This window comes from Candida parapsilosis, contig 006139, assembly GCF_000182765.1.
Source record: "Candida parapsilosis strain CDC317 annotated contig 006139".
In the NCBI taxonomy this organism is placed as follows: Eukaryota; Fungi; Ascomycota; class Pichiomycetes; order Serinales; family Debaryomycetaceae; genus Lodderomyces; species Lodderomyces parapsilosis.
This window is the reverse complement of record NW_023503282.1, coordinates 868,531-894,751: the sequence shown is the minus strand read 5'-3', so window position 1 is coordinate 894,751 and position 26,221 is coordinate 868,531. Positions and strand designations below refer to the sequence as shown.

The 26,221-nt window shown below is 38.2% G+C and overlaps 10 protein-coding genes and 1 non-coding gene across 11 annotated transcripts; 3 read left to right on the top strand and 8 right to left on the bottom strand. All coding sequences in view use genetic code 12, as the record gives it.

Annotated features, from left to right (window-relative positions):
- Nucleotides 1-50: 50 nt before the first annotated feature.
- Nucleotides 51-3,566, bottom strand: CPAR2_503890 (U2 snRNP complex subunit; the record flags this gene model as incomplete). Its single annotated transcript, XM_036810830.1, has 1 exon — nt 51-3,566. One exon carries the CDS (start codon nt 3,564-3,566, stop codon nt 51-53), a length of 3,516 nt encoding a protein of 1,171 aa, XP_036667328.1.
- Nucleotides 3,567-3,798: 232 nt separating this feature from the next.
- NGT1 (Ngt1p) lies at nt 3,799-5,349 on the bottom strand (the record flags this gene model as incomplete). The annotated part of the gene is made up of 1 exon (XM_036810829.1): nt 3,799-5,349. The coding sequence occupies one exon, from the start codon at nt 5,347-5,349 to the stop codon at nt 3,799-3,801; it is 1,551 nt and encodes a 516-aa protein (XP_036667327.1).
- A 2,200-nt stretch (nt 5,350-7,549) lies between these two features.
- On the bottom strand, nt 7,550-9,070 carry CPAR2_503870 (uncharacterized protein; the record flags this gene model as incomplete). Its single annotated transcript, XM_036810828.1, has 1 exon — nt 7,550-9,070. One exon carries the CDS (start codon nt 9,068-9,070, stop codon nt 7,550-7,552), a length of 1,521 nt encoding a protein of 506 aa, XP_036667326.1.
- Nucleotides 9,071-9,511: 441 nt separating this feature from the next.
- PMC1 (calcium-transporting ATPase) lies at nt 9,512-13,270 on the bottom strand (the record flags this gene model as incomplete). Its single annotated transcript, XM_036810827.1, has 1 exon — nt 9,512-13,270. The coding sequence occupies one exon, from the start codon at nt 13,268-13,270 to the stop codon at nt 9,512-9,514; it is 3,759 nt and encodes a 1,252-aa protein (XP_036667325.1).
- A 3,139-nt stretch (nt 13,271-16,409) lies between these two features.
- CPAR2_t_cp_Arg(CCU)_86 lies at nt 16,410-16,482 on the top strand. The gene has a single exon. It is a non-coding gene; the product is annotated as a tRNA-Arg (tRNA).
- Nucleotides 16,483-16,711: 229 nt separating this feature from the next.
- On the bottom strand, nt 16,712-17,653 carry CPAR2_503850 (uncharacterized protein; the record flags this gene model as incomplete). Its single annotated transcript, XM_036810826.1, has 1 exon — nt 16,712-17,653. The coding sequence occupies one exon, from the start codon at nt 17,651-17,653 to the stop codon at nt 16,712-16,714; it is 942 nt and encodes a 313-aa protein (XP_036667324.1).
- A 324-nt stretch (nt 17,654-17,977) lies between these two features.
- Nucleotides 17,978-18,607, top strand: CPAR2_503840 (uncharacterized protein; the record flags this gene model as incomplete). The annotated part of the gene is made up of 1 exon (XM_036810825.1): nt 17,978-18,607. The coding sequence occupies one exon, from the start codon at nt 17,978-17,980 to the stop codon at nt 18,605-18,607; it is 630 nt and encodes a 209-aa protein (XP_036667323.1).
- A 56-nt stretch (nt 18,608-18,663) lies between these two features.
- Nucleotides 18,664-22,947, bottom strand: CPAR2_503830 (uncharacterized protein; the record flags this gene model as incomplete). The annotated part of the gene is made up of 1 exon (XM_036810824.1): nt 18,664-22,947. One exon carries the CDS (start codon nt 22,945-22,947, stop codon nt 18,664-18,666), a length of 4,284 nt encoding a protein of 1,427 aa, XP_036667322.1.
- A 169-nt stretch (nt 22,948-23,116) lies between these two features.
- On the top strand, nt 23,117-23,546 carry CPAR2_503820 (uncharacterized protein; the record flags this gene model as incomplete). Its single annotated transcript, XM_036810822.1, has 2 exons — nt 23,117-23,127; nt 23,180-23,546. The coding sequence occupies 2 exons, from the start codon at nt 23,117-23,119 to the stop codon at nt 23,544-23,546; spliced, it is 378 nt and encodes a 125-aa protein (XP_036667321.1).
- An 81-nt stretch (nt 23,547-23,627) lies between these two features.
- On the bottom strand, nt 23,628-24,452 carry CPAR2_503810 (Golgi transport complex subunit; the record flags this gene model as incomplete). The annotated part of the gene is made up of 1 exon (XM_036810821.1): nt 23,628-24,452. One exon carries the CDS (start codon nt 24,450-24,452, stop codon nt 23,628-23,630), a length of 825 nt encoding a protein of 274 aa, XP_036667320.1.
- A 408-nt stretch (nt 24,453-24,860) lies between these two features.
- On the bottom strand, nt 24,861-25,250 carry CPAR2_503800 (uncharacterized protein; the record flags this gene model as incomplete). The annotated part of the gene is made up of 1 exon (XM_036810820.1): nt 24,861-25,250. The coding sequence occupies one exon, from the start codon at nt 25,248-25,250 to the stop codon at nt 24,861-24,863; it is 390 nt and encodes a 129-aa protein (XP_036667319.1).
- Nucleotides 25,251-26,221: the final 971 nt, after the last annotated feature.

The window sequence follows — 26,221 nt, the reverse complement described above, 5'->3', positions numbered from 1 at the left end:
TTTATTTATACAATCAAAGTGATGTCTATATTCTGTATAAAAACCCCCTCCTAAAAAGATGAACGATTTCGAATATCATTCAATTTTTTTTCAATCTCTCCCACTGATTTATTCAATTTTTTGGCAATCTTTACCTTCACGTCAAGTGGGATAGCAAAGTACAATTCCAAAAAATCTCCATCATATACATTCTTGCGTGGGTTGTAATAACTTCTCAACTTACCATGATTCTTACCGGCTACATTAACACCATCATTCCAAATGCCAATTTGTAATTGCAAATCATGCACCAATTCAATTTCTGATTTCGATAATAATGGAATTAATACCCCAATGGTACCCATTACTCCAGTATATATGATACACTCTTCACCACCAAGGTTGAATGACCCTAATTGGAACGAAGTGATTATATCAGGGATATAGTACTGGCAAAGATTTTGCAATTTGAACACACATGAGTTTAAATTGGACGAATTTTGAGCAGCCTGTTTCAATACCGTCCAATCTTGATCAACTTGTTTCGATTCTTCACGATCCAATCTAGTGACAAATATGTTGCCAAATTTATCTCCACCGATAATTGTATCATAATCCAATTGTTTCCAAGCAGTTATATTTCGTTTCACAACGTCATCAGCAACTGGTATAAATTGGTTCTCTTCATTGTCAAATTTAGCAAACACTATGGAATTGGCCAGGTCAGCCAATAGGATTCGATCCCTTGGTTGTGGTGATACTTTAACAATTGATTGTACGAAATCTATTCTCGTCAATGATTTGCGCAATAATTGTCGTTGACCCAACTCGTACAATGAAATGGCATTACCAGAAGCAACAAGTAACCTGTTTTGGAAAACCTCCATTACTTGAGGCACATATTTCAATTGGGTCTTGTGAATGTATTGTAAATTCCTCTTTTTGTCAATTTTGAAAGTGTAGAGAAGATTTTCCTCTTGTTTGGTCACACCGACTATCAAGTATTGATTTTTATTGAATTGGATCTTGACCATATCGACAATTCTCTGGTCTTTAACAAATTCCAATGACTGCTTGATTTCCCCATTTTCGATGAGTTGCACACATGATGCACATCCAGGACCTCGCTCAAATCCGAAAGCTTCATAATACTCGGGATCAACTCCATTTTCCACATCCTTGGTCAAATTGGAAACATACGGGGTGTTTATACCCATTTCAACTTCACTCGCAAACAATTTATCATCGTCACCACCCTTGACTATCTTTCTCGGTGTATACCTCAAGTTTAACTCAGTTACAGTAAGCTCCTGATTAGGATCAAAAATGCTATCCTCTTTGCCCACTGAGAAAATCACCAAATTATCATCATAGATACCAACAATTCCTTCGCCTCCAATATCCTCTGATTTAAATGATGCACCATTTATGATGTCAATATCTAATAAAGGTGTACAACGATACTTCCCCTGGTAGAAGTAACCTATCCATGGCTTTGTTGAAATTGCCAATACACCGGTAATATCATCTGATAATTTTAATTCATTCAAGGTAACTGGCTTGGGCCCAAGATACTTGATTCTGGTGTCCGATAACTTCCCGTTAAACGTATCGATTTTAGTTCTCACGTACACACCATTATCCATACCAATATGGATCAAAGTTGTCGATGGATTGTGGGTCAACATAACTAATGAGTTTGCACTTGACGACAATGCTTGCAATGACTTCACTTGTAAACAATTTTGACTCTGCAACGAAACCACCAGAATGGTTTCGTCTGAACACCCCACTACAGCAAAAGAGCTTTGTTCCTTTGGTATGCACATGCTACGAATAGGTGAGGAAACCTCCAATCGATCCTGATATTCACGCAACTGATCATCTTCAGGATCAGTCTCAAAGTAAACCAATTCCAAATTCGACATCCCAAGAAGTACTTGTTGGTTATTTGTGGTTGCATGAGTAATGGTTATACCAGCTGGTGGGTACCAATTGGTAACTTTCTTCTTTCCATTAATATGCCGTAAACCATTGGAATATACCTGAACGATTGACGACTTGCCCACCTGTTGAACGGCAACAGTTGGTTGATCCATTACAAACTTGGAGTCATTCACTTCTTCAATGACTTCTCCAATTGATAGAACCAACGTTTTGAACGCAAGCGTCGATGTGATTACCAAATACTCGTCATCCATGGCGTCTGCCGATGTTTTGGCGGTGAACACATTTGTTGGTTTTATTGGAAACAGAGATTCAACGAGGGTGGTTGTTGGCGTTCCATGTACAATACTTTTCAATTTTGATTTTGTTGATAAAGTCACCAACGTATCGTTGATTAATGTTGAATCCGTTATGGGGCTTAGTGACTCGACGACATCAATCAATGCCAAATTATCCAATCCTTTCAATTTGAATTCGACAACTTTTTCCTTAGTTAAGGGTATACTATCCATTTGTATTCTTCTGTTTATCCCAACACCTTCTTCACCGATTTCTTCCCCCAATTTCTCAAATTGGTAAAGCAATTGACTCCTATTCACACAATTGGCAAAACAAAGTCCATTTTTGAAAATGCTTAAGCTATAGCAAACTGGGATTGTATCGAAATAACTTATTTCGATATCCTTAACCAACTCGCGATCATAATCATAATCAATGACTAGTCGAAACAAGTCTCCAAATTCATTCTGCAACAAGATGAAAAATCCATAACTCTTCTTTTTCAAAACATGCGTAACATGAGTCACGATCACCGAGCTTTGACTTTTCCGTCGTGGTAATGGCAACGCAATACTTTCAGAGCCCAATTTATCATAAATGATCCAATTTTCACCACATACTAGTACCCCACCTATATGTCCCGGCACAGGTACCAAGTAATTTGCATCATTGGCTACAATAGCAACCCTTGATTTGCGTTTAACCACATGATTCATCCCCTGATCAAATTCGTAGTAGTTTAGCAATGTCACTTGTTGTTCATTATCATATTCCAATGCTGCAAATAATGGATTGGAAAAAGCACTTTCCAAACTAATCATTGACAAACATAGCAACAGTTGCTTTTTTTGAGCGACAACGCTAGCATACTCCACTGGTGAACTCAATTCCAATTTATCTCCACTATGTTCGACTTTATACAAGAACTTCTTCTTTTCCACAGCACCAACTAGTATACACCTGCTTTGTGAATCAACAGCAAGAAACTCTCCCGGGTAGCTTCGACTCCATCCATTTTTACACATGGGCATTTGACAAATCGATACAAACTCATTTCTTTTGGGTTCATATTGAATTATAGACAAGTTGCCTGAATCAGTAGTTAATACCAATACGTCATGATCATTTAATCGTAGTTTATCAACAGCATTTACTACTGCAAACAAATTTTGAGTTGTTTTGGTACTAAGCTTCCCGGTCTCTGGATCTGAAGTAAGTAATAATAGATGAGTTGATGAGATGAGTGCTAGTTGTTGTTGTTTTGCCCTGGGGATAAATTGTCCTAGCACTGAGTGGGGATAATTTGATGGTGGTTTTAGTGTGAGATTATACAAGTATGGCGATTCATTATCAATCAACATTTGGGAAAAGGAGGCGTACGTTGGTTATCGTTTGGTGTGTGGATTAATACATCAAAACTACTATTTATGGTGAACTTTTTCACTTTTGCGCGGCGTCGTGAGCGATGGGGTAGGGATCGCTTTGGGTGCCACAAATAAAGGGACACAGATCTACACTACGCAAAACTATTACAGTCGTAATCATTTCATGAAATTAAATAAAACTACTTATATACCCCCTTTCTACTCCCTCTTATTCTCTATGTTCAGTAGTTGACTTTACAGCTTCAATTTCATCTAATCCAACAACATTATCCAATCCATCTTGCATGGCATCAGTATGATCAGTAATCTTGAACCACAAGAGTGGAATAGCAATCACCAACGAACCTTGCACCAATGCCCAAGACGAAGCAAACAAGTTCATATATGGGATAGCAATAGCGTCCAATCTCCAAGCAATAGCAGCACCGGCTGATTGAATACCCTTGTAAAACCCAGCATACAAGGCGACTTTCTTGGGGTTATTTGATAACGCACCTAAGGTCCACAAGACATAAGTTTGGAAAATGGCATCGTATCCCCCGTAAAAAATGTAAAGAAACATGGGTCCAATATAACGGCCCTCGGTGTAATCCATGGGAGTGATCTTGGGAGGAACGGCTTCAACTTCATCTCTAGTGAACTCCAATTGGAATTTCAAACCACCACCCCAAATGGCTAATCCAAGAACAAACAAGATTGTCCAGCCTATTTTGGCTCTAGTTGGACGTGAAAATCGTTTAAGATCCAAAATGTAACCCAAGATTATAGCACCAATCATTTGCGCAAGCCAATAAAGCAACGAGTTCAAAGATCTGGTTCTCAAATTAAACATTCCATGATTAACATTATTAAATTGATAAGTGTAGAACCAATTGGATGCGAAAAACATGGGGAACATGATGAGAATCTTGGGTTCATGTATCAACAATTTGAACAAGTCCATCAATTCATCTTTCCAATTGGGGAATTTGTGAGTATCACTGGCCACTTTAGTACCATCCAGTTTCCAAACTTTTGAACTGGGCAACATGAAAAATGCAATACAGGACCCACAACACATTAACACAATAAAGGCAATAAAAGTTCCATCATTGGCTGATGAACCTTTATTTTCAATGTTATCAGCCAAGGGTATAATTGATCCAATAACAGCACCCAAATTGAAAATAACCCAAAAAATCATAATGGCTTTACCTTTATTTTGCTCAGTAGCATAACTCAAGACAACCAAACCTTGGGCTGACCAAAGCACAGCAGCACAAACACCCAAAAACGCACCAGCAAAAATGACAAATCCTTTGTTTTCATTGTGATTGAAGGATAATAATGAACCAGCATATAAAGCATACCCAATACCACCAAGCATCAAAGATGCACGTACACCAATAGTGTTACATATAGTACCACCAAAGAACCCAATAGTGGCAAATGTCGAATACAAAGCCACTGAGGCATTATCAGCAGTTGGCTTGTCGGAAATGGAGGCACCAATACCAGTAAGGGCATTGTACATACCCGGGGTCATGAATATAACGAAAGCACACATACAAATCTGAACCATGGCGTTGGAATAGTGTAGTTTTTTGCCAAATATATTAATGGTTTTGTCATACCATGCTCCACTTGCTTCAATTTCGGAAATAGTATGATGTTTCAATTCCAAATGTACTTGATCATCTTCGATGCGGTTTTCCAAATCTTTTGAGCCAGAGGAAGTTGAAGTGACTTCCATTGGAGCTGTACCTTTTTCCTCGGACATTTTGGTTATGTAGGTTACGTTGTCGATATATGATGGGAAATAATTGTTGTTAAATAAAAGTGTTTTATTGTATGAGGATCTGAAACGGCTGTAGCTCTGCTAGTTGTAATAATGTCGTTATTAAAGGTTTATAAACCGTTTCATCGTAAAAACCCTTCCTGGTGGATTTTGAACTGTACTTATATATGAATTTTTTTATGCTGAAATCAAACGTTGAATAAAAGCATTTAAAGATAAGCGGACTAAAAGTAATTTCATAAACTTAAGAGCTGCAAACACAGAAAGGAAGAACATAAAAATAAAAAAAAAAAAAAGTAATTTAGACGCCGTTCCAGTATAGGTTTTTCCCCCGCTTTAAAACTAACAACTATGAAATGTTACACTGTCACAATATATACAATGGAAGCGTATCTATATAAATGAAAACGATTTAATCCGAGTACAAAGTGTAAGCTGCTTGTTTCGCCTTATGAAAACTAAAACTGATGTACAAAGGCAATTTTTAACGCCCAAAAAGAAAAAAAAAAAAATGGTAAAAGAACTTGTTACATGTGTCTTTTAGTGTATGTTGTAGTTGGTATTTTACTTGGAAAAAAGAGATACCACTACTTTGATCCGTATCATCGATATGTAACTATTTTTATTTTGTTTTCTTTTTCTATTTTTGCAATCTTGTTGTATTTTTGCTTTTTCCATAGATTGCAACATCGTATAATTGAGGCGAGTGGTGTCAGGACAACAATACAACACGATCAATACCTGAGTGTCCCTCAACAGTACAGCGGTGCTTTCCGAGTCTGACACGGTCAATTCGTGTTATGTGGAGAGATAGAGGAGGAGAAGATACTTAGTGATGAGTGATCCTTGTCTCACTCTACGGAGCGGAGAAACTCATCGTGTGCCTTGTCCTTAATGCCAAAACTGACTTAAGATTTTTTGTGTAATTGTTATTTAATTTCCTATTAGGGATAAAATGAGTGCGGCTCTATTGCTTACTCACGGAACAATACACTTTCACCACTCTTAATGGGTTACTCTTACGAACCAATGCTATTGAAAGAAACTGTACTTAACCGAAAGAAGTGACCATGCTCCCAGCTTGTCTGGTCAATGTTAGTCGTTGGCCACTGCCATTCTCGAGATGGTGTCCTGAAAACTTCAATGGGAAAAGAATATAAGAGACTCATGTACTGCATACAGATTTCAAATGTAACATGGTTACAAATTTGATAAACAATGTAACATCATATTCCAACAAGATTCATATATCATCTTTCACCCATCATTTAATTTGTCGCATTTATCGTAAGATAAACCCCTTTAGAAGGAGCTTATTAACTGATACAACACTGGGTCACGCGATTCGATGTCTTGTGAGTGGTTGCACTTTGAAAATCTTACGATGAAATACTAATCTTGACGAAGTCTCCTTCTACCCTCAAAAGACCCTTTTCTCGAGCTTTAGAGTTTTCAACGGCACTTGAATCCTTGCCAGCTCATCTCTGTCACCACGATACATTTAATTTGCCTAAACTTTAAAAACACACACCGCAGCAGCAGACCCCAGAAAATTATGCCACTCGTAAAACCACAAGCACAAACTCTGTCTTTGCACAAAAAGAAGCAGATTTCGCTCTAATCGTACGACCTCCCACAATCTCAACTAGCCTCTCCATAGTTCCGAGCATTATTTGAGGTATTTCTCTTCACTACCTATTTGCCGGATTAAAGAAGAAACGAAGAAACATTCGATTCCAACTGCATCATTTCGGTATGTACGCTTTTTTTTTTTTCCAGCTTTAGTATGCATTTGGGACCGACCCCGTCTAATGAAAGCTAAACTTTTACTTCCGAGGGTAACTGCTAGAGGTATCTCATTTTGCACCCTTTTTCTTCCCACAAAAATAATCCCAAGATATAGTGGGCAATCCAAAGGCAGGTACAGTTGCTTCTCTTTACTTTCGTGTGTCTGTATGTATCTGGGGTACGTTGTGGGGTAAATGCATTTAAAAAACCTTGCAAAACCTTGTTGTTTTTGTTGCAATATTTGCAATGTTACATCTACTTGCAAAATGTAACATCAATACCGAGCTGCAACAAGGGAAGTTCTACAAAACTACCACAGAGCTTAGAAACACGATCTATTGAGTAAATAAAATCAACACACAAACTTATCTATAAACGTTAGGCTCCACTTTTCTTACTTCAACTCTTGACCAACTTTAACAATACTTTCAATCAAATCATCGACAACTTTATCACTCAAAATAGGTGAATTGAAAACGACTCGAAAAAACTCTCCTTGTGAAACATCTTCAGGGTTTGGACTGAAATCAACTAAGTACTTACCTTGTTTATGCAACTCTCTAGAAATGTATCTCGTTACTTCAGTGTTGGATTCACCACTACTACTTTTGTTGTTAATGGCACTTGGTGGATGATAATAAAAACAAACCTGTAAACATTGCGGTTCTTTCGGTCCAACAAGCTCAAACACACCACCAGGATAAGTTGTAATCTTGTTTACGAAATATTCTTGAATCTTGTACGCGTGTTCAACACGATGTTGAAACCCAATTTGCCCATAATATAACCAACTCAAGTAAAATTTAAAACTATCGGCTCTACGGCCACACCCCATTGTCCCATCAGCCAAATCGTAATTTTCATCATCATCATTATCACGTCCATGAAACAAATATGGGGCTTGTAACGACATAGCGGTTTGGAAATGAGCAACGTGGGGGATAAGTAGAAAAGAACAAGTCGTGGGCACACCCAACATCTTGTGTGGGTTAACAGTTATTGAATCAGCATATTGGGCACCAGCTAATCGATCTTTGTAAGTGGGGGAAAATACAACATTTCCACCCCATGATCCATCGATATGGAAATGTACATTGTATTTCTTGGCAACTTTGGCAATTTCTTCAAATGGATCATATGAGCCAAATACAGTTGTACCAGCAGTGGAGTTTATGTATAATGGTGTATATCCATCCTTGATCGATTCTTCAATTACACGTTCCAATTCATCCACCTTCAAAGTCCCCTCTTTTGTCACATCGACTTTAAATACGCTCTCACTACCTAATCCCAACAATATAGCTCCTTTAACCACTGAATAATGACAATGTTTACTGGTATAAATTGCAAACTTGTGGTTCCCGTTGCCATGCTGTTTAGTGTCGGGAAACTTCATACTGCGAGCAATCTGCATACTGGTGATATTCGACCACGATCCACCACTAAAAGTCAACCCACCACAAGTTTGTAAATTATCGGTAAAGAACAATGACGCATATTTCTTACCAATATAATTCTCCAACACCGATAATACTGGTGATACCGTATACACATGGGAATTTGTATTCAAAACACTCAATATAACATCGGAAATAACACCAATGGGGTTATTTGAAGCATACAACTTATCCAAAAACCCCGGGTTCCATGTATTGACCGAATACGCCAATACTTTATCAATAATCTCCCATAATTGATCTTCAGAAGCCGGTTTCACTAAATTGTTATCCAGGTCATTAATTAGTTCCTGTTTTAAAAAAGCCGGTTCGTGGTAAGTGCCCAAGGAGCTAGTCTTGTATTTAGTCGAATTAGGATCGGCCTCGGCAATGTATTGGAGGATTTTCGGTTTGATTAAAGTTAACAAATGATCCAATTCTTCAACCCGGTTTTTTTCCAAATCTGATTCGATAGTCATGACTGAGGGAAGCGTGTTGAGTATGTGTGAATGTAGTTTCACTTGGTACCAGGGTCTTTCTATTTGGTGGTTGAAAAATTTTTAAACTTTTTTGAGGAACCTCGGAATAAATCTCATGCACCCTATTTTTTCGGCGTGTTCCACAGTCAACGTTTACGTCATTTGGGGTAATTATCACGAGACACCGAAAAACATTGAAAAGCACCAACGACACCATAGACAATAGCACCAAACTACACCGAATACCCCATCGCCTCAAAAGAACATCTCTGGACACCCGCAAAGCATGCAGAAAAAAATCTACAAACCACAAGTTGATACGTTAAACAAAATATTACAATAAAAAAATATGATACAAAACTATAAGTCGTTACAGTGTGAGCACAAATCCATACCCTTTTGTGCCTATACCGTTTTGCAACGTGTGCCTCTCTCTCTCTCTCATGACTTTGGTTTCTTCGTATTCGAACTATGTTTAGCCAACGTTGATGATGTGCTTGATTTAGCACCACCACCAGCAACATCACTTTCACCACCACCACCGACTCCAACTCCGCCATTTTCTCCACCAACACTCTCCTCATCTTCATCATACTTGCTCTTCTTCTTCTTTTTGAGCCATCCGAACCCAACATAGTATATGAAAATATTGAATGCTCTAGTGGGGAACACACGCTCAACCCAAACATTAGGCACGATACGAATAACAATACCAACAGGTATACTAATAAACCCACACAAGATGGCCGTAGCCCACATACCTGGAGTTTGTCTCGCTATACTGAATGCAGCACCACCAACAAACATAATCAATACTTGGAACCCACCGATAATCAATGCAATAATGATGAAATACCAATTACGAAACAAGTGTTGGAAAAAATTCAAATTCTCCATCGTGATTCTACCACGTACAGTGGTGATTTCATCAGCTTCATCCAATTTACGCGTGACAATCAACTTCCAAAATTGTAACCATACAAAAGTATTGAACGTCATGGCATCCAATTGTTTTTGTTGGTGGTTGGAAATGTGCGAATGGCCCGGGTAAAATAATTGCTTACCAGCAAAATGCAAAATAAAAGTAATAACCAATTGTGTAATGGATTGACCCAAAATCATCTTCCACATTGATGTAGAAATCAATGGCGCATGGCGTCCCGCTGGTTTCCGATTCAAAAATGAATCATCAGGTTTATCGGTGGCCAAGGCCAATGCTGCCAAAGTATCCATAATCAAATTCACCCACAACAATTGCACTGCTGTCAAAACCGACTTGTTTTCGCTTGAGGCCACAGCTGAGACAAATGTCAAAACACAAGCAGTGATGTTAACTGTCAACTGGAACTGAATAAACTTCTTGATCGAAGTGGCAACAGTACGACCCCATTTGATAGCTTGAACAATATCAGTAAAATCATCAGTCATTAAAATGATATCAGAAGCTTCACGAGCAACTTCAGTACCTGCAATACCCATGGAAAATCCAACGTCAGCCAATTTCAAAGCTGGTGCATCATTAGTACCATCACCCGTAACAGCAACAACTTCACCACTTTTACGCAATGTATCAACAAGTATACGTTTATCTTCAGGTGATGATCTTGCCAATACTCGTAACTGAGGTACAATTTTCCTTCGTTCTGATGGTGAAAGTTTTCTAAATTTGGGACCCTCCATAAATGCATACTCATTATCCAAATCATCAGGAGTTAAAATGTGACATTCTTTGGAAATGGCCTTGGCCGTGTTTATATTATCACCAGTAACCATACGTACAGTGACTCCTGCGTGTTTACATTGCAACACAGCCTTAGCGACTCCTGGCTTCAATGGATCTTGAATACCAACCAATGCATCCAAGACAAATTGTTTATTGATTTCACTGGCGCTAGCGCTAACATTGATCAATGCATGAGGATCAACTTCATGTGGGTTTTCTTTGGAAACCATATTGGAAGGTGGCCATGATGAAATACCAACAAAATCACGATGTCCCAAAGCAATAGCACGCAATGCATCATTAGCATACTCATCAATCTTGGTCAAGACATCATCGCGTTTGGTTCTATCCAATTTAATCAAATCGCCATCGGTGTTTAACTCAAAACCACAGTTCTTGAACACAATTTCAGCTGCACCTTTGATATAAACGCGGAATCCATTTTCAATCTTCATGACAACTCCAGACCATTTTCTTGAACTTTCAAAGGGGATGACTTGTACAATTTCTGGTTGAGCTTCACTTCGTATCTCATCGAGTGATTTGTTTTGGAAAACATTAAACGTCTTATCAGCAAGAATCAACAATGCCGACTCGGTCTTGTTTCCCAAAAATGGTTCAGCAGAAAGAATCTCTTGTTGTTCTTGTGTAGCCAGCTCTGATTTAGAAAATAGCTTTTGGAAAAAACTCTTTTGCTTGGGTTTATGTCTAGCAGCATTAACCACGTCTTCGTCATAATCACTATTTTCAAATGCAGTTGAATTTAATGTAATGTTTGTGGCAAGGAAAACTCTAGATTCAGAAGTAATGTCTTCACCAGCTTCAACTGATGTAGGTTCGTACTGGTTGTTATCAGCAGCATTATCAAATTCCAAAACTTGTCCATCCTTTTTTAAACCAAAAAACCCTCGAACCACTCTCATTTTATTTTCAGTCAAGGTACCAGTCTTGTCGGAACAAATGGCGGTAGCACTACCCATGGTTTCACAACTCTTCAACACACGAACCAAGTTACCATTTTGGGCCATTCTTGTTGTAGCGAAAGCCAATGCCAAAGTCACTGCAAGTGGTAAACCTTCAGGAATAGCAACAACAACAATGGTTACCGCAGTAATAACGATATCAATAAACTTTCTACCTTTGTCAGTTGGGTTCAAGTTATGGAATGAACCACCTGGAGCTAAATCAACACCAAATCTAATAAGTAACACAATAAATAACACAATTGCAGCTAGGAACCCATACTTGGAAATCCCTTCTGCCAAATTATCCAACCTTTCCTGCATTGGTGTTGATTCAGGTTTATGTTGCAAACTAGCCATTGTTCTCCCATGTATCGAATTAGGTCCTACCGCAGTAACGATAGCATTACCCAACCCTGACAAGACTCTAGCTCCGGAAATCAAATACGGGTCACGTAATTTGATAGTGTGACTACCAATGTCTTCTTCAGTTGGTAAATGCAGTTCATAAATCTCCATTGCTTCATCAACGGGTACTTTTTTGATAGTGGCTGATTCACCAGTTAATGCACTTTCGTCACATTCAACATCACCTTGAAACAAGATTGAATCAGCAGGCACGACATCACCAGTTTGTAAATTGATAACGTCACCAACTAATAAATCATAAATGGAAACCAACTTCTTTTCTCCATTTCGTACAACAATTAATTCACGATCTTCCTTTTTAGCATTTAATCTAGCAAATTGTCGTTCTTTTTGATAATCATTGGCGGCTCCAACCAAAACAACAATGGCAATAGCCACCAAAATAGCAACACCTTCAACCCAATCTACTTTGGGCAAAGGTTTGCCCTCGTCGTCATAGTGAGTACCACTACCAAAAGTTTCATATAGTCCCAAAGCCAAGGAAACAACTGCAGCAATCGACAAAATAATCAATACTTTATCCTTCATTGCTTCCCAACAAAGTTGTATAAAACTTTTGGATGTTCTTTGTGGTAATCTGTTGATACCAAAATCATGACGTCTCGCTTCTAAATCGGCCTCATTGTGGTCATCAAGACCCTTTGGGGATGTTTTCAAAAGCGAACATAATCGATCAAACCCACCCATGTCGTACAAATGTTTCAATGACTTTGGGTCATGTAACCCAACCAAATCAGCTGGTGAGATTGGCGAGTCAAAATGACTTCGTGTTCCAGTCAATGATATCCTACTGGTTAATCTATGTGGTAAAGAATGGTGAGTTGGTGGTGTTTTGCCTGAAATTTTTTGAGGGTTGTGTAATGAAGGTGATTGTAAGGACGATGTCAGTTGTAACTCTATAGAGTCATGACGACTATAAGATGGAGGATTATCTCTTTGTTGAGTACTTTTGTATTTCTGTTCGCCGTCGTCTGTAGAATCTTGGAGTGGCGTAGTTGAATGAGTTGAGGAACCATCATCATCATACTGCGGTATTTCCAAAGTCGTAGCACGACCTAAACGGTCTGCTGGTGTTTGGGGTGCCATCGTAAAAGATTAAAAAATGGTTCAAATGCAGTTGAAAAGATAAAAGTGGGTGTACTTTTCTAGTGGCGTTTGTAATGCAAATAGTTGTGTATGAAATTCTATAATGATGGGTCTAGCAGTGGATTGAATGGGCAAATTTTATAATAGAAAAGAAACTCAAGGGGTTGAAGTCAAAAGGTACTTTGATTCTATTGATAAGCCTTGTTTTAGGAAATTGTGACAACCAGACACTACTGGGTGAAACCTTTTGTTGTATGTGTATAGGTGAAAAGCTATAGCTGTGTACTTGTTCATATAAATACCCAAGTGGTTGTTGAATAATTTATCCTTTGTCTCTATGTACTGCTTTGATAACTAACTAAGTTGATTTTAAATTTTGGTCAATTTGGATTTTATTTAAAACAAAAAGTGAATTTTTAATGTTGTTTTATGTTAATTTTTTTTTTTTTTCCGTTTTTGTTTTCAATTGCCGCTGACTGACTCTGTATTAACGCCAAATGAAATTTTCAATCCTATCCACAGTTTTAGTACACACAAAGCAATGAATGTTTATCAAAAGTATAGTTAGGCTCAGATATATGTATTGTTTAGATTTTTTGACCCTTCAGTTTAGATAAACATTCAAGTGTATTGTTACATATAACCTTGCAATTTACGAACTACCCAAAGAGTTTGTATCTTCTTGGCGTACAACCGTACAACAGAGAAACGTACCCTTCTCGCATAGCTCTGAGGCAATGCAAGTGGTAGACTCCCTTATCCTTTTCGACAGAGAGTAGCAATCGGGCACCAAATTTTGAAGAAATGAAATTTGAGTGACTGTGTTGTTGCCTAATCAGTGATCGGCCTCCACTGATTGCTGTTTTATTTATTTATTTTTGCTCCTTAACAATTTATCTTATCCAGCCCACAGCCCAAAAACCCCGGTCAGACTCAGCCTCAAGTTCATTACTTTGTTCTATGTGGTCTTCCCCAACACACTCTTCTCGTGAAACGGCACTGTTTCCACCCGGAGTCATGAAATTTTCCAACAAATACCCGGAATTGAATGACTTCTTCTTCTTCTTCTTTTTCCTCTACAACATCGTCATCTATGCATTAGAGGAATTAAGAATGTTTCAAAATGCATCAACGGTTAAAAGAGGAACTGAAAAATAATTCACGCATTACGCCCCCCACCTCTTTCATAACCGATACAACTATTCATGTGAGAAAACCGAGTATGTTGAAGAAATGGGCTGTGCCCCATTTGAGCCTAATCATTGAAGAGGTACCTTGGGCTGAGTTACTTTCTTAAACTCATGGCTTAAGTAGAATTTGATACGAGTGTGTCGCAACATTCAGTAATGTGACATGTGACCAAGAAATTAGTTGCATTTTGTGTCACTTGAGAAAAAGGAGGCTGTGTCAAAATTCACTATTACGTAATTTATTATGGAATAGATGGCCAATGTCAAAAGACATTTTTATGAAAAATTACCCAAGACATCTCTTGTTTATTGTTCAAAACTAATTTACACAAGAGACTGTAGCGTAGTGTACCTACCCCTGCCGCAGTACACTTCTTACCTCTTTGGAGCCGTACGACTCTATGGAGTCAAAAATATCGACACTTGACCAACAAGAAAACTCCTTCCCGCATTTGACGAAAAAGCTTATTTCTCAATGCCATCTGTTTTTCAACAAAAATCATTCTATTTTCTTTTACTCAATCGATCGTCACAAAACTTTATACCTTGAACAAGCAATAATAAAAGATAATCAGCTCAGAAATGGCAATGGCGTTGAAAGTTGTGCCTTACAACCACTATTGTCTGCCTCAAGCCTACCAGCGCAACAAAACGTTGTATTAGCTGTGAATAAATCTTGGCTACAATGCTACAATACGGGATCTCGTTTGCCTTCCGCACCACCAAAAGTTTCCTGGTTTTTGACTTAGCCTTCTCAGTCTTGACGTCACTCTACACAGCCCTGAGGCTACCCATCCCCTTTTAAACGCAGGGCATTTAGGTATTTCCAACGTTCATGTTTCAGTTTTTTGGTTGCAAAAATGCTGGATGAAGAAAACTAAACCTTCCGATTGTAGGCAAGCTAAGAAAAATTGTGCTCTTGCACTGTAAAAAGCATTGAGTACCAACCTGAATCTTAATCGGAGAACGATAAAAACTATCAAAGCTCATACCTACCTACGTTTAACTGGTTGATGCCAATGCAAACTGACAGCATCATGCCTTCAGTTTATTGTTGTAATTGTACATCGGCATTATCATATTAAGTGGCGCGTTGTGCACCTTAAGGGGTAATTTTAAAAACCCACAAAAAAATAACTTGTAGAAAAAAAAAAATTAAAGAGAAATCGAACAATTCCGCACAGCTAAGCCTCTTTTTAAATTCCATCACCTAACCTACTCAGAAAGCTAATTGTGTAACAGGAAGTAACTACAACATTCGGTTATCGGAGTCAGTCTTCTCAGAAAGCCATCGTTGATAAACGTATCTCATTTTGAGTGCGCGTATGTATATTTTTTTCACAGTTACCTTACATTCATACGGCTCGAGGCTTAGACTCTTGGGCGTAAGAGATATATACACAATCAATTTAACACAAATCAAATATGCGCCAAGCAAATAGAGACAGTCTCACAAAATGCATATAGCGATATCTTTCTTACGACAAGACTTTCTTGCACAAAAAATGGAAAGAGACATTGATCTTCCAATTTAGGAAAGAGTTGCGATTGTTGAAATCAAATCAGTGTGTGGGATGTTTGCTATGAAAGTGGGCCACATATCACAACTTGGATTGGATTAGTGCAAGAAATAAGGGGGGTGTCCCAGCAATTGAGGCTGTGACTATGTCATATTAATTGAACGTGTCGATTCATGCGAATACATTTTACAATCATATTTTGACAAATTTGAATAAAATCAATGCAAGCTCATTAATGAAGTCAATTTTATTAAATTAAAGAGCCAAAAGGCATCCTGTTGGCTACAACTGTCAATTTAAACCACAATAAACGTAAAAAACATCTATTCTTGACTCATTTGAACATGAATTTATATCATTCATTAGTCATAAACATAGCATGAATTTATCCCTTATGTAAAACATAGTGCACTCCCGATTTGGAGTTTAGCCCTGCTGGCCAAACGGTTAAGGCATCTGCCTCCTAAGCAGAAGACTCCGGGTTCGAGTCCCGGGTAGGGTTCTAGTGAAATTTATAACATTTTTTTATTTTTTTTTGGTTTTTGTCACCTGAGCACTACCTTGACCCCTTGAATATGGAGGGGATACAATCTGGAAAATTATTGTTGATTCGTTGAGGATTTGATTAATAATCGATCATTCATTCTTTTATTTTTTTTTGTTGTTGGTATACTTTTTCGCAACCAACAAAATGAAAAGTGTAAAAGCTACATACAATATTTACACTTACTCTAATATATATTCTCCCAAATCATTTCATTACCATAGGGGTCCCTAATACTCCCACTCTTGGTATCACATTTCAATTTCTCTCGACTACCAACATCACAAACCAATCTAACCAGTTGCAGTTTGTCAATAACTAATCTCGGCGGATGTCGAAACCACTGCTGTCCCCACTCCAACCCCTTCTCCTCCTCATCATCTTCGCCAATACTCTCACTCTTGTTGAGTTTAATCACTCTTAATCTTGAATCAATGACTTGCAAAGGAATGTACCCAAACAATCTCGCAGCAGACTCAGTCGAATAACAAGCAACCAAGTTATCCCAAGCCCGTTCTTTACCATATTTCAACCGTAATTTTTCTCCTAATGTAATACCGAATGTAGTTGTATTGAAAAAATATGGTGATCCAGTACTACCACTTATCGATCCACCAACTGTAGATGTATATCTCAATGAAATTGCCACTCGATGAGTCCATGCTATTCCCATAAGTGGAGGGTCCAATTGAAATGTACGGCTCGATATACATGGAGACACGGGGATGTAGTTGTACTTCACTCTCTTTTTGAATCTATGCTTGATTTCAAGGTAAGTCAATGTGGAAAGATTTGATGGGTTATCATGCATGAGCACTTCATCAATAGGTGCAATCAGAGTATTTGTGTCAGTGATGTAAATGACTGTCTTTGGGTTGTGATTTATTAATGATTGGAAGTATTTCAGAGTGAGTCGCAGGCGGTTGGATATGGTATGGTAGGTAATATTGGACAAGCTTGACAAACTGGTTGATTCTGGATCTAAATCAGTTATCGGTGGAAGCACGTCAGTCAAATCATTTGGTGGATTTAGCGGTGGGAACAACTCAAAAGCCATGGAAAAGCAAAAGAGGTAAAATATTGGCCACACCGTGTAGTGGGTGTGGGCATTGTTGATATTGTTGATCATATCAAAAATAATGAGTTTGAGAAGGAAAAGATTAAGTTTGGGTGCAAATTAGACACAAGTTGGAAGAGTACAGAGTCTACAACACAGACTTAAAGAAAACTTAGAACCCATCCAAATTTAGACTAGCTGACCTAGTACCGGCCACTAGATTAACAACGTATGCTATTCTCTACTCATATAGCATTCATAATGTGCTCTTATAGTCAAGTAACTTACAAAAGACCCTGCAGAGAAAAAATCAAATGACTTAAATTCCGAAATCCGGGTTTTCAGTCAAACATCCTTTCCTACACTGCTCAACCCTCCTTTCTCGCACCAGATGCCATGCCACTTCCACTTCGACTTCAACTACAACTACCACAACTCGCTCAAACCACGCGAACAAACCTCAAAATCACCATCTACTTTATCTTACCAATCACCCTATCAATCTATCTAATACCAACATTGTTATCACCAGAGATATTCACCTACTGGCAAACAAACTTCCGAGTCATCTTACTATCAAAACAGTTTTGTCAAGTTAAACCGCAACAATGTCAAGTGCTACTCGATGCCAATTTTGGTGACCCAAACCTCCTTTATCGACAAGGGTTCCATCATTATGATTTGATATATGTTGTCAACAAGTACATTTGGCAATGGGATAGTTTTGTGACGAAGTTGATTCTTTCCCCACCAATGAAAAAGTTGATTGTAGGATTGGCTTTCATACGTCATGGTCGCAATGCTGTTGCTGTTGATGACGACGCGTATTGGGAAATGATGCAAGAAACAATCCACATCATTCTTGCCATATTCAACACATCATTATTCCATATCGTAATGGGAATGGTGGTTTCTCGAATGTGGATGTTTTTCATTGTTGGCGTCGTATTGACAATCTTGGAACCATGGGAGAAATTGGCTGGTCCAATTTGGACTTTATTACAATCGGCAAATAACGTATTTTAATAAAGGAAAATAAAAAAAAAGCTACAAAAGTTATACACTACACTATAGTAGATCCTCTAGAACCCGAAATCGAATGAACTCATATCGGGCTCTTCAAAAGCTTGTGCCGGTGGCAGAGCCTTGTTTTTGAATGATGGTCGAGGCGACGTTGGTTGCGCTTGTGGTGGGGAGGATGGAGTGGGTTGTGACTCAGTAAAGGAGTCAAGCAAATTTGGTGCTTGCGCATCGCCATTCTCTTTTTGATGAACGTATCCATTTCCAACCTTGTCACCATCGATCTCACCACCCAGTGCCAATTGCCCTTGTCCTTGTACAAATGTCCAATTTCTCAAAAGTAACAAAGCGAGATACTCACATCCCATTCTCGAGTAAATCATCGCCACACGTACAACAAAATCAAACTCCTGCTGTGGGGAAATATTCAATGACCCTTTTAAATAATCCACTTTACGATGCCGCAAATCATTAAACAACAAAACAAGTACCGGGTCATCACGAAGAAAACTTTGCCCCTTTGATGAAACAGCAACATCTTGCAAAAACTGGGCGAATTTCCCACGACCACTTTGTTCAATCATTTGCATGGGAGATTTAATCAATGATTGGATCGACATTTGTTTATCATTCATTTGCCAAAACACCCAACTTGTACTCCATCGATCACCATTGGTAATGGCATGAGGCAAGACAAATTTCTCCATCACTTGTACCAAAACTTCATTCGATTCTTTACCGATATTTTGTACTCCAAAATAGACTTTAGCCACAGCTATGGCTAATGAAATATCCTCAACTTTTGTCGCCAATGTATTACAACAATCATAGGGTTTATCTGCCAACAAAAAGAAATATGCTGCATCCATATATCGATGTTTGCCAAGAAGAACAAATGCGTTTTTCAATGCAGCTGATTTCCATCTCGGATTGGTGAAATCATTATTCATAAATTTCAACATTTTGGTTTTTTCTTCGTGATTAACAATTCGCCATAATCCAATCAAGATTTGCTTTTTGCGTAAAGCCAAATATAGCAAAGATACTAACCCCGCTGGATCACGAGACTCACCAAACTCATTTCTAGCCACTGATTCAATCAATTTTATCAATCGTTCAGTCTTGACCCAGTAAGCTAATCCGGTTTGTTTAACATTCTCCCAAGTCAATCGATTTTTATAAAACACCTCAACCGAGTTCAACAATACTTCTTTATTATCTGAATGTAAAGCCCAATTGATGTCTCTCATTGAAAGACGTTTTTGTTTAGTTGCCAATTGAAACAATTTAAACCCAATCATGAATCGTATTCCATTATCATCCAATGTCACTGAATATTTATTCAATTCTTTAACAATAGCAACAACCGATAACAATGTACTTTGTTGATGTCGCGTCATCAATGGTAATGAAACCTTCATTAATTTGTCCAGTAACAAATCAGCCAATTCATCAGTGAATTTAGTAAACACATCCAAGTTGAAAGTCTGCGACATGCGTCGTTGTAAAGGCTTAATCTTGCTGCTGCCATTCGTTGTTGGCTCAAGATGTTTTTCCATCTCTTGAGCGAAATCAATGCCTAAATCCCATTCAATAGCTTGACCGTGTCGTAAAGCTTGAAACAATTTTACAAGGATATTTTGCACCGGGATAATTTGACTCATAAATAACGCTTGGATCAAAAATTGCGGATGATAAATGGGCAATGGTCCATTCAAGACACGAACCAATTGAGAAATATCGTATACAATATTCTCCTTATCCCGAGTTTCCTCCTGTGGTTTGTCCACATACCCACTCATCAATTGCCGTATTGTTGAATCAATGGTGCTTGACCCCAACTTAATCCATCGATCATCAATGAAAAATTGATTACCACATCCAATCACCAAATACCCCTTATCAAGCCAAATCAGATCACCAATTGCGTGTGACGTGTAATCAGACACATCGATTTTTTTGATCGTGGCATATGTGGGGATTTTATTTGTATAGTCATATCGTAATTGAGTGTATAGCAACACAAATCGACCAAATCCAACCGACAAGATGGCATTTGAGGTGGTTGAATTTTCATTACTTGTAGCATTAATAAACGTCCAGTCCAAATCAGTAACTGGCCCATTCTCCAAGGGAAAACTCTCTTCATATTCCAATACACCTTGAGTAGTATCCCAAATCGATAAACATCGTTTCGATTCATCAACAACAGCAAACTTGTTAATCACCGTAGACCCATTGATCTTGGCGGCATTCTTGACATTGGTGGGGATGCTGCAGGTAATAACCCATTCAAGCTGGTCCTTTGTATAATCCACAGTATAACTGCGCAACAACCCTTGCTTATCAATCACGGCAATTAAGCTTTTGTTGTTATCATTTAAAAACGCATCAACCCGGGTAATTTGATGAATTTCTTCATCTTGAGGTAAATGAGCAATCAGTTGACTTTCTAGCTCAATAGCATCAATCTTGTCATCTTGGTACGTGAGCACTAAATTCCACGCCTTGATCGAATCCAGCTCAAATACAGCAATGATGCAATATCGTTTCTTGTTTTGAGGAGCTCCCGGATACTCAGTCAATACAAATGTGCGAGGCAGTCGACCCAAATCACAATCGACAACATCGATTTTAGTTGCTGGTTGGTCATCATTTACTGATCCATTGCAATCCCAAAGACTCAATTTGCCCAATTTTTCAACCACTATAACCACATGGCGTCGCTTGTAACCGACGGGTGGTTCAATATCATTGATTATTGCCGCATCCACTATACCGTTCCCTTCCTCACCCGATAATTCCAAGCGGAACCGTTTGGTGATTGACATGATGTTTAATCCATTTTGTTCAATAATCATTGGCTCCCATATATAATTATGCTCAGCAAAATTGGAAATAGACAAGACAACATTCTTGGAGGAGTAGAGTGAGTTGGAACGCACCAATTTTCTAATTGATTTGATATGTCCTTGGTACTTGTTCAACAATGTGATTCCCAAGTTGTCCAGTTTCAAGAGCTTGTTAAAATCAACAACTTCAAACCGTAGGGTATTTTTCACTCGATCATGAAGCAAAAAAGAAAGGTACTTTACTCGTTCGTCATTATTCAATCGTGACAAGCTCTTGATCAATACTGGTTTCAAATGCGTTGTAACAAACTCTTTTGATTCAATGTACGCCACTGATAAGTCATGTTCACATCGTACATTTAAATGAGGAAACTCATTCCTACCAAATTCAAAATCCAATTTTTCACCAATGGGGACAAACTTGATATTTGTTGGTGGTGTTTGCGTTATATTTGTCACAGCATAGATTTTTGCTGTCCCTGAATTTGAAATCACATACAATAGATCCAATTCGTTCAAGTTGAGCCCATCAAATAGCTTGGACGGGGTGCTCTTCAAAATTGGAATCAAGCTATTTTGAAGGTATATGTTTTCAATAATGAGTATAGCCCTGATGCCATCGTCATTTTCAAAGCAATTAGTCAAGTCCAAGTTTGCCCAATTGCTTATATGGTTATGTCCATTTGATTCATAAGAAGCCCACGCTTTAAATTGATAATCCGAAGTCCACGTATAAATCACTTCACTCTCATTGTTATTGAGATTGACATGCCCCCTCATCTTTCGAATATGAGCCAATGACCCGTCTAGTACTTTTTCGTTTTTCCTACTCGATTTCCTCCGCCAATGGAAATCAACAACATACGTACCGGGTGGGTGCACAAGATACGACACTTCAAATTGAGTATTTTCATCACCATAGTTCATTCTCGTCCATACTTTGACTAGTCGGTCATATGGCCCACTTGTAGTCATTACAAGTTTAGCATTGGGACTGATACATATATGTGACACAGCACCAGGCTGCGGTGAACTCCATCGTTGTAAAAGTTTGAACTCGCCGTATTGCTCGGCTACATGGTACAAGTATAGGCTTTCCTTGCCACCAATTACCAACTCATCCTCTTCGCAGGCCCATTCAAGACAGGTTACCTCTGTGTCAACGGTAAATTCAATTGCCAATGTCCATTTCGGTATGGCCATGTACTCATTCATGGGTTTATAAATGACGAGTTTATCATCGTATGCAACGGCAATCACACCATTCTTGTGATTGATATCAATGGCTACGGGATCTTTCTCAAGATATATCGTTTGCAAGTCCTTGTCGATATTGTATGGATTGGGTCGTTTATTGGTTGGTGGGATTGTAGCGGTAGTGATGATTAAATTGTTACCTGATCCATAAGCAATAATATGATGGTTCTTCCAGTTGGATTGTACTGCCGAGCATGAGCTTTTGTTGACTTCACCGGGGATGAATGTGATAGTCATATGGGGTCAAGGGTGTTTTAGCGTAGTATGTGATTCAGGTGTAGAGTGTCGTTTGGAGTGAATCGAAAAATCTAGGGCCCCGCCAAAAAATAAAAAAAGAAAAACAAAAAAACAATCACCCCATCATCACAAGGGGAAGTAGAGCCGCTGATACGATATACACCTGACAATGGGAGGAAGGTGAGTAAAAAGCATACAACTACAATCTGTTTGATCGTACTAACTCCACAAGTTGCAAGGACCAAAAGATTGCATTAGCAATATGTTTACAACGATCACCATGCGTTTTAATCCAAAGACACACGCCCAAAGAATGTCTAACTGATCCTGATTTGAAGAAAGATCTACCAGAACTATGTAAAGCCAATTTTAGAGCGTTTATGGATTGTAAACTAGGTGCTTTAGATATGAGGAAACGAATGAGGGGCAATGCACCCTTATCAACTGGTAAATATGATGCTCAGTATGAGAAATTGTCATCGGGGAATTTTGACCCTGAGGAGGAGATTAGGAGGTTGGATGTGATGAATCGAAACTTGACAAAGCAACAACAGTTGCAAGAAGAGAAGGAGAAAGCTAGATTAGAAGGGGGCAGCTAAGGGGGGCAGCTAAGGGGGGGAGGAAAAAAAAACACACGTACGTACGCTTGTTATATGTAAATAGTATTTGATGTAGTTGAATCACTTCAACAAATGGGAATCTCGTTCAGTAATCAACTTGGTTATGAATCTCTTGTACACGGGGTTGAAGTTGTTTAAATCAAGAAACACATTTTGCATCGATATCAATTTATCAATATGATCAAGTAGAACAGACTTGTCTCCTCCACTAGTGGCGGTCAATTGTTGTTTGATACTAGCCAATAACTCATCTAGGACCAGTTGAAACTCGTCCACTGTGTATGTCAATTTAGTTTCATTTATTTTCGAGATTGCGTTGCTTATAGTTTCCAATACTTCAATGACAAGTTTCAAGTTATTTTTGACCAATTTCAAGTGAATCAAAGTCTGTACTGCTTCATTATTGATTGTTTCGTTTACCTCGATAGATTTATTGATTTCAACAAGCTCTGATTGTAAAGATAATATCGAATTATCAAGGATATTCAAATGGTATTGTAATCTTGATGTACTGTTACCATTACCATTACCATTACCATTACCATTACCACCACCACCATTACCACCATTGCCTTGTTGTTGCTCCTGTTCACCAGATGATGTATGGATCAATGTACTTGATTTGTCCAACATTTCGAGTTTTTCATGCAAATTGTTGTTGGCTATATCATTGACATAGTAATCAAAGTGAGTGATTAACTGGTTAATGGTATGTGATAGTTTTGTTAGCGATTGTTTGGAATATACTATCGATGGTGGTGCAGTTGATATGGAGGAGCTCTGGTGAGTGGTGACTGAAGTGACTAATTTGTCGATATAAGTGGATGGATTAAACTCATCATCAAAGAACATAGACATTGACTCGTTGACATTGTCAGTGGACATGGTGAAGCTAAAGAAGCTAAAGAAGCTAAAGAAGCTAAAGGAACTAAAGAAGTTAGGAAACCGTGTATTTGGTCTTGAGTAATTCCAGTTGGATGAAAAATAACAATGTCGCAAATTGAAGAAGAGAATGCGACATTGCAAGAAAAAAAAAAAAAAAAAGGACATACAGACAGCCATTAATAACAACATCAACTTGAGTTTACAGTCGTAGATTCACCTTCACTTTACTTCACTTCCCTTATCTCTCTCTCACCACTTAGAATAGTGCCCCATCATCAAGAGTTAGTTACAACTACAATTGCAAATGAGTTTCTTTAAAAAAACCTTTTCATCAATTCAGACTAAAAAGCTATACAAAAGTGTGATATGTAAAATATATGTGGATTTGTAGGCTTTCTCACCAATCATTTACAACTTGGATTGTGGTCTTGGGTCCAATTGCTTAAAGACAGATTCAATAGCAGTAGCCTTCATCAAGTTACCCTTAACCTTCAATTTACCATTCATAAACAATTTTTGACCATTGGCTTTACCTTCAGCCAACTTAACAAAATCGACATCCTTCAAAATCAATTCAACATCAGCTTTTGGTGGAGCACCTTCGACTTTCTTGATGGAACCTTCATTCTTCAAGTCCAAGAGCCATGCTTGATCTTTACCATCCTTGTTCTTCAAGTTAATAATGAGAACGGCATTGACAGCTTGAACAGCAGCTTTGGAAAGATCCTTGTCTGAGAGACCTTGTTCAATTTGGGACAAAAATGGAGATGCTTTAAATCCTTCAGCTTCGACAGACATTGTTGTTGAAATATGTATATTTGTATGTGGGGTGTTATTAATACTTCTTGTTCTTAATAATAGAAAGGAAAAAAGAAGAAGAAGAAAAAGAAAAAGTGATGAATGTTGGAATGGATGAAGGAGGGGGATTTGTTGGTCAATTTATATTTTGCAAAAAAAAAAAAATTAAAAATGGGCGTTGGTTGTGTGTTTTTCTTTTTGAGGTTGATGATTGAGATGGAGGGAGGAGAGGGACGTTGATTTTGCTTTTGCTTTTGCTTTTGCTTTTGTGCGTTAGTGTGTTAGTGTGTTAGTGTTAGTGTGTTAGTGTGGAGTATATAACTGAGGTTTATATGCAGGAGGAATACCGAAACTTCTTTCTCAAGCTTCTCTGTTTCTGTTTCTGTTTCTCTCTCTCTTTCTTTCTCACACTGTCTAATCTCCCCCTCCTCCTCCTCCTCCTCTCCCTCTATTCTTCTTCTTCTTCTTCATGTGCACACACACAATTTTTATCACATGCTACGCACCCACACTAACACACACACACACACTAACACACACTAACACAATAGACACACAATAGACACACAATAGACACACTAGCACTAGCACTAGCACTAGCACTAGCACATGACACAGACTAATTTTCACTCATTCTCATTTGTGTTTATCAATGTAGTGTGTATATATACACACCCATACGGTATCTTCTATCTTGTTTATGTGTTGCTAATGAAGTATATAAAATCATATGCTTGTGTTAATGTGACTGCTACCAAAGCTTACTACTAAAGTTTTTGAAGTACTATACAACACACATGTTAGTTATATGTACAGTTTTGTTCACCAATGTATGTGTGTGTGTATGTGTGTATTTGTATTTGTATTTGTATATATATACTGCAGTGTGGATGTATATTCATTGTATTTCCTAATTAGGAAATATGCAATAGAAAATATTTTTTTTTCTGCCTCGGTTGATTTTTTTTTCT